The sequence below is a fragment of the Sardina pilchardus genome, chromosome 12, assembly GCF_963854185.1.
Source record: "Sardina pilchardus chromosome 12, fSarPil1.1, whole genome shotgun sequence".
Lineage (NCBI taxonomy): Eukaryota > Metazoa > Chordata > Actinopteri > Clupeiformes > Clupeidae > Sardina > Sardina pilchardus.
This window is the reverse complement of record NC_085005.1, coordinates 22,491,851-22,500,430: the sequence shown is the minus strand read 5'-3', so window position 1 is coordinate 22,500,430 and position 8,580 is coordinate 22,491,851. Positions and strand designations below refer to the sequence as shown.

Here is an 8,580-nt window from a genome sequence, read left to right as displayed (position 1 = left end):
CAGAGAAGTACTGATAAAAACAAGCTTACCCACTAATGATAGACCTCTGTCATTGTCCCTAAACAGTTGAAATACATTTTGAAACCATTGGCATGGCCTACAAGAGCTGGAACTGAAATGAAGGAAAAAAACTATTTTGCTGGACAGTGGACACACTCGTCAGTGTTCTGCATGGCAACCTCTTACTCAGGAGGATGCAGTTTAGTGACTGCTAGACTGCTTGTGCTTTCACACAATTGTGCCTGTCAAGGTAGTCACCTCTACGTCATCAAAACACTGAAATAAAACCCAACCCCAAAGAGCTGTTTAAATCCGTGGGATCCCATCAAAGGCCTATTCACACAGCTGTCGAGCGTGATAGGACAATCAGTGAACAGGGAACTGAGTGCTCATCTTGAAGATACTAGGGAAATACAGTATCTGAAAGATTAAGAGTAGATTCTTGAAATGCCTGTCAGTTTAAAGATTCTGTTTCTCGTTTCTTGGCGGCCGACCTGAAAAGGGAAAACATAGCTGCCGAGATAACTCCGTTGGCAATGCAAGGGACCATCTGACCTGAATACATGTCATTATATCACTTCTGCCCCCCCCCCCCCCCCCCCCGCCATCCGCCATCCGCCACTCTGAGTGGAGAGAAGCTGGAGTGTAACTGCCCTAATACCCTGTCTGAGTGGCTGTAAGAGAGTCCACCCTCCCCTCCCCTCCCCTCCCCACCCATCCACCCCCCCACCCCAAACACACGCGCCCACTCAGATAGCCAGGGTCACTCACAAGCCTCCACACAACACCAATCATGACAAACATGGCTCACTCCAATCGCCCGAAACACTTAAGCACACAGGCTCTCAGTAGACACACACACACACACACACACAGTCACACACTCATCTAAATTCAGACACTGTGTTCAGCTATGGGAGTATGGGGAAGAACTACTGAAGATTGCCACGGCACACAGACACACAAAGTCGATCCACTTAGCAATAACTCTTTGCCCCTGAGAGAAATGGCAACTCGGCCCACATATTGGTATGATATATGGGTTGCTTAATACAAAGCTAATTAGTCTCTGTTGTTATGTGATTTCATCTACCCCACACCGTCCCCCCAACCCACCTCTTGTGTAAGTTTTTGTCTCGGATTGTAGCACACAAAAGGTACACCAAAGCTTTTTTCTTGCTGTGATTTTTTTGACACACATTAAGTCGTAAACAAGCAAAGTCTACTCAGTCTCTTGTGTCGGCACAAGGGTAACCATGGCAACAAGCTGACGGGTGGAGGGATCAAGAGGATGGCAGTTGGATGCCTTGGTCTACTCCACCCTCCCTGCCACACATATGCACACGAACACACACACACACACACACACTCAAACAAATGTGCGCACACACACACACGCGCACACACACACACACACACACACACACACACACACACACACAGACACATACACACACACGCACTCACACACGACAACTAATCAGGATGGACGCAAGATGCCTTGAGCAATGGCTCCATCGTGTGGCTGATCAGCAGAACATTTTGAATGCTGTTACAGTAATATGTCAACTCACACAAATGCACTGAAAACACAGGTGTCCTTTTGATAGTGATGCTGATGCATGCATTTATTTTCAGCTCCAAGCAATAGCGTGGTAAGATAAGTAGTGAACCCTGACCCATGTTACAGTGTTGTGCCCAAACAGTTTTTTTTACAAACAGCATTAAGGATCAGATGCAGCGGTGTGCTGTGCAGGCACAGCGTTCAGCTTTAAAAAATAAAAAAAAAAGAGAAAAAATAACACAAATATGTGTATACTTGTTACAACATGCAGTGACCCAAGGCCCATTCTGATGTACTGCCAACTGTACTGAGCTGTGACAGGCAGGCAACACCTGGTACACAACTGAAGCATCTCATTTGGGGAGAGCATGCTGCTACAAATTAGCTTCCACAGTAGTCGATGGAACTGACCAGATGTGATAGTGATGCACTTGCACACACACACACACACACACACACACACACACACACACACACACACACACACACACACACACACACACACACCAGTCTTCTAGAATTAGTTTCATGCTCTGTGAATGGAACACTTCAGCTGTGAGGAGAACAAGGCTGATATTCATAACTGAGTACACTGAACAAATGAGACATGAAGACATATTTGCCATTAAGGTACTAACACACCTGTATTTCCCATATGAAAAGCAAAACAACAGCAAGACCAAGTGAAAAAAAATAATGCTTTCAAGATAGTGTCTAGCATTGAAGAGCTTCCTCCATGCTAATTTTCGATTTCATACCACCCTGATGAAAAATACCTGGAGTCATACATGTAAACACATTTATGATGACAGAAAAGTGCTAAAAGATCTGGAAAATGTTAGACAGCATAGTACAATACACAGTGACAAGGACAATGACGCCGTCTAACATCTACAGGCTGGTGCGTTTATCCCATATCAGGATATTAAAAAGTCATAACAACTTAACACAGATACCACAGTGATGGCAGAAGCCACGGCAAAACAATAGCCCCATGGGAGTGCTCACTGTGATATGAAATTTGTGTTTGAATGTTACAGTATATGACAACTGACACACACAAAAAAACTGACATGATGTATTTCAAATCTTGTGTAGCTGAAACATTGTAATAAATGCAAAAACACAAACATAAACTTCTGGAGCAATAGATATAGGCAGCAGCCGCTACAATATGTAAAGTGTTGAACAAATGTAACACACACCAAAAATGTTTCATGAGGTGCTGACTGTTGGTAAAAACATTAAAAATAATAAAGAAGTGGGCACACTCTGGTTCCATATATGCACACTATTATTTCTATTTATGTCAAATGTCACAAGAGCCATTTTTTTATGATAGAGTAGGGGGGGTCTACCTCTTCTGTAGCAGAAAGACAGGTTGGGGAATGTTTTTTTAAAAAAAAAATCTGATCTGGCATTGTCTCAGCTTCTGTTCAAATGAATATCTGTCAAACTAGCTTTATTGGAAAATGGCCAAAGCAAAAGCTAGTTCTATCTACATGGTTACATCAACAGCTTCAGCTTTGCGCCATAACATGATGTAGGCTAGCTCTTGACCTAATTTAGCACAGATGGCGAATTGAGGAACAATTTACAATAACAATAAGCAAACAGTAAAATAAAGCTAGAATGTAGCCAACACACATACTATAAGAGCAACAGTGACAAAGGAATGGGACAGAACAGAGAGAGAACTTTCATAATCTACCTTGATATAAAAATACAGATCTGCTAAAAGGTGTTGCATGTAACTTTTGCTGAAGTTAAATTATATTAGATTGATAAAAAATTTATTTCAGTTTAGAGGCTGCATTAAGAAATACATACTGTAATAAAAACTCTCATCAAAGACACACTAATTGAATATGCATTGTATTGGGCATTAGTGCAGTGCCTTTTTTTTTAAGAGATACATTACAGTAACACCCTGGAATTGCCATATGTAAAATATTCTTGACTCAAGAGAACCCTAGAGATTATGCATATCTGTGCGGTGTTTACCAACTGATGTAGAAAGAGCATTATCTTTCACTTCAAGACAAAAGCGTCTTCGGAGAACCATTAACATAAACCATAAACATGTCACTGTTCAAACTCGAGGTAATATTTGCAATTCCGCCCTCAGTATATGACAGTGTATAACTGATATGACATCCTATGTTGAGGTCTTTAATAGTGTATAATATTTGCTTGTAAAATTATTTTAAATCATTTAGTGCCACTCAATCAATGTACTAAACATGCATCATATGTGTTCCATTGCTGTTAGGATTATAATTGTTGAAGAGCCAACTTTTCTTTCTTTTTGTTTCCTACAGTAAGACTATCCACCGATCCTAATTCCCAAGTCCTATCGGTGCAAACATAATTAACCTGCAGGAACAAAATGGGCTACATTTAATAAAAAAAATACACGTCTAAAATAATGCCACTGACATTATCAGTGACACATCTGGTAGTTTGGAGTGAAACCTTTGTGCGTGAAGAGCATTGGAACTTTAAAATCTAAAACTTGCACAATGCATGCATATTACTATATTCCTGTTTGATAGAAAAAAGTAAAACAAATATGCTGTAGTATTCAATAATTTGTCATATCAAAGATAAATATCACCAAAAATATTAGAAAAGACTATATAAAAGATATTCTATGAATAACTAACAGTGCCAAAAAATACATCTTTGTGTGTAGCCATCAACCTACTAATGAATCAGTGCCTCTAAGCCCATCCTCAATTCTTGCTACCGGGCTTCTCAATCAGCTTCCCTTTGTGGTACTTCTGGCCAATCCCGTACGGCACATGGGCGGAGATGGTCCCCAGCTCCTGGGCCCCCTCGATGTGGAACATCTGGTCGTCGAAGAAGATGTGCGGCCGGATCTTCTGCAGCAGCGGCCCCTTGGGGGCTCCGGCGAGGAACAGGGCCTCGTCCACCTCCAGGCCCCAGCTCCGCAGGGTCTTGAGCACGCGTGCCCCGGAACTGGCCGCGCTGCGGGCCGTCACCAGGAAGGTGCGGATGGGGCAGTTCATGCGCTCGTTCTTGGCGTAGAACTTCCTCTGCAGCTTGCCCAGAGCCTCCAGGAAGCACTTCAGAGGACCCTGTGGAGGCCAGGCCAGGTGATAATTAGATCACAGTCGCACTTCTCTGCTAAACTGCCCAAATCTGACCGAGAGTTATGAAATAATGTAATGGATGAAGGATATGAATTTGCAGTAAATAGCCTTACTGCTTTATTGCTATTTAACCTGCACGTCAAATAATGAAAAAACAAAAAAACAAAAAAACATTAACTTCTTAATAACAACATTATTATTGGTAATTTATTACATCAGTTATCATATTTTGTTCCAGTTAAGATACCTCAGATGTGAATATATATTATGGATACATTTTACTGGTTCACATCACTGATACCAGCACATGGCTACACATTACCTGTGCAAGAGGTTTGTTCTCATACTCCTTCTCGTGCTCGAAGAATGTGTCCAGGCCGTGTTTCTTCACGATGATCTCGGACTCGTCGGAAAAGAGGACAGCATCACCATCGAATGCCACCCTCAGCTGATTTTCAACCAACTGGTTTTGCGTGTCGGGATTAAACATGGTGGCAGCTGCAATGCCTACAGAGAGAAGAGATGGAAGAAGACATGTCTAAGCCTGTCGAACTATGTGTTGATAGCCTGGTCCTAATTTAATACACTATTTATTAACTATAAGCCTATTTTAAGGTCTGCTGCAGTACTGATATTTTGCAACTGTACACAAATGGATGAAATTAATGTGTGGAAAACTGTAAAGGTGTGATGGTGGACATTGCTTGCAATGTATAAATATTGAATCAACGTACAGTATATGGCACTGCTAGCACCACACCCCTTTGACTGAATCACAGTATGCAGATATTCAACTCGGTGTGTCACTTTCTGAGAATCCCCTCGTCTTGTCTGTCTCATACCTGCTTCGATGGCTTCTTGAACTGTCTCCGAGTTCTTGGAGAGGTAGAGGTTGGTCATGTAGGCCTTCAGGTAGCCAATGGGGCTCTGCCCGCCGGTCATGCAGAACCGCTCAATGGTCAGATCTGTGGACATACCAGTAACAGAGTGGCTCAATCACTGCATTCCTCTTCTTCTTTAACGGAATCTTCTGCGAAAATAGCTTATTTGCCGTTTAGCCCAAAGTTAGATAAGAGGGAGCTACAGGCTAACTGGTCTAACTCACTTCCAGTGAATTCTGCTGAGCTAGGCTAACAGTGTCGCAGAGAGAAAAGAAGGGAATATATCCTCTTATCTACAACTCTGGTTTAAAAGGCAAATGAGTTCATTCCCCAAAAAGCTGGCCTGTTCATTTAAACTAGTACCCATTCTTCCACAGTGAGATTACCAATTGCAGTACGGGTACTTCACTCCTCTAGATACTTGCTCTCTCTGTACATCCTCAGAGAAGTAAGGTAGCCAGTCAGGACCTGATTTGTCTACCTTAGCTTTGGTGATGGGTAGGGGTAGTATCGATGGGAGTTTGCTTTGAAGCTTTACATATAGGGGGGCATAGTCTATGGGCGCATCATTGATATGCAATGTTTCATTTTGTATTAAAGTGTAGTATAAAGCACAGAGGCAACAGTGAACAAGCACAGTTGTCTCTATTGAAGTCTTGCAGCATGTGAGCTTCAGGTGCACCCCAAATAGTGAGCAATTCTAGCTTTTCAACCAAATACAGGGACTCATTCCTCAACTGGAGTTTACTATATGAAGCTATATGAAGAGGGCCTTGCATAGGTGGAGGTACTTTGAGCTTGTAACACCAAATAGGCCAAAGAACAAACAGAAAATTCTGAAAGTGCAAACAAAACTAAAAGACATTATGATAATGTAGTTTAAAGAAGAAGAAAATTATAATTCACAACCTCACATGACCTGCAAGTAAGGTAAACACTGTTGTGTTACAGGACACCGTACTGCCATTGGCAGCGTTTCCCAGATTCGTTAAGAAGCTCTTAAGTGCTAAGAACTTCTTAGGAGCGCTCTAAGAACATTCTAGAAACGCTCCTAAGAAGTTCTAGCACTTAAGAGCTTCTTAACAAATCTGGGAAACGCGGCCACATTGACAATAAGCATGGAGTTGAATATGATAGTTCTAAACTAGTTTCTCATAAAAACACATCATGACAGATATTAGGCTACTGTATATATCAAAAAATGGCAAATTCCCACACAGCGCTGCTTTACATGCTGCCTCCTCCAGTCATGGATTGCAGGATATGGGATTACAGGGATGTTACTAGCAACACTTTTCTGGTTGCATAGGATTGGTATGGACACTCAACAAAAGTGAATTTACAACAGGAGGAAGTGGACCACGTAGCAGGGCATGCCACACCTACCGTAATGATTGATGCTGTTGATCAGCCTCACCCCGACCTGGGCGTGGTTGTTAGTCATCAGAACGATGTCGAAAAGCTCCTCGCTGTCTGGGTAGAGCTCCCGCAGTTTGTCATTCACCGTCATAAGGGCCTGTGGAGATCCAGTGTTTACACAGGGATAATAAACAAACTTGCAACCCGAAAATTGAAAAGCATTGCGCGCGCGCACACGCACGCACACACACACACACACACACACACACACACACACACACACACACGCAATGAAAAGACACAGAACTTTGCTAATGAAAGCAGATTTTGATCAGTAAATTACTAACACAATGACAGTGAAAAGCTTAGATCTGCATAATGCTACTGACAGTATTGGAGAGGGCTGCACAATTAATTGACTTTTAATTGGAATCAAACATTTGAACTAATGCAACTAGTTTGCAACTCTGTCCCAATGGTTAATCTACACCTAGCACTTAAGTACCAGTGGCCTATAACTTCAAGCGAAATTGGAATACTGAACTGAAGCTTGACTTTTAAAAATGATACTGTAGGATCCAATCCAATTGCAACAGCAATAGCCTATCCAACAGACTTAAAACACGGAACACAACGCTTTCTCCTTTTGACTGTTCCTTTATTGCATCATTTAAGCCTAAGGGTTGAATGTGTTAACATGCTGTGACACTGAGTTGAGTTAAGTGCACCCTTAAAACACTTCTCCCAAGTTAGGCCTATTTGAGCAATTTCAAGGCAAAAACAAACTAATCATGTCGTTGTAGCCTGTACAACAACCCCTGTCTGATAAGTGCAGTCATACTTTCCAACTAAAAGAGAAATGATTCACCACCACGGCAATAAAACATTATGCTGGGTCACAACAATGAGTCGAATCTCAACTCGAACTCACCTTTACAAATGGAAACGCCGCACCGGGTCTCAGTGGTTCGTTTTCATGTGCTATATGATGCGCGACGTAGGTCTCTAGCCCTTCCTCCTCGTATATTTTCCTTTCTTCGGTCATGTCGAATAAAGTCCGTGAAGACACTGCGATGGTCACGGCATATCTCGGTTTGGGCTGTCAATGGAGAAAATGCGAGCAAAGGAAAGCTGTTGATGTGCTATAAACTGATCATAACGCAGCGTTAAGCGTGTCTCCCTAAGCAAATGAAAGTATACTCACAGGTCTTGGTTTCTTCGTTTTCAAGTTGTCGAAAAATGCTTTGGCAGCTGCCCAGTCTTTCTCCTCTCCTGCATCGGATGCACTGTCGGCCACCACGTCATTGGGTTTTATTTCACTCATGTTGTCAGATAGTTCCAAGGGCTGTAATTTATCCAACGTGTGTAGGCCGCGTTCTAATCACACACAACAGTTCCGCTGTGTCTCTCTACGAACTTCAACAATCACGGAAATGGGAATGGATGTTTGAAAGGGGCGTGACGTTTTACCCATGATGCTCGCTTCGCTGTTTGTCCCATCCTTGGTCAAGTCACTTCGCGCACTTGCGTCTAGACCACAGCTTAGTGCGTCTAGCAGGCAGTTCGGAGGCCTCTGTTCTGTAAAAACACTTCGTGTCCACCCCCACCCGTTATACAAAATATTTCATATGTTCTTTAATAAACATGTCTCTTGATCATT

General features: G+C 42.4%; 1 protein-coding gene across 1 annotated transcript; it reads right to left on the bottom strand.

The window, feature by feature from the left end:
• Positions 1–1,598: 1,598 nt before the first annotated feature.
• Positions 1,599–8,334, bottom strand: LOC134097993 (cytosolic 5'-nucleotidase 1A-like). Its single transcript, XM_062550944.1, has 6 exons — positions 8,125–8,334; positions 7,852–8,019; positions 6,948–7,077; positions 5,523–5,645; positions 5,003–5,187; positions 1,599–4,665 (listed from the first exon to the last, which is right to left on the bottom strand). The coding sequence occupies exons 1-6, from the start codon at positions 8,242–8,244 to the stop codon at positions 4,300–4,302; spliced, it is 1,092 nt and encodes a 363-aa protein (XP_062406928.1). The 5' UTR covers positions 8,245–8,334; the 3' UTR covers positions 1,599–4,299.
• Positions 8,335–8,580: the final 246 nt, after the last annotated feature.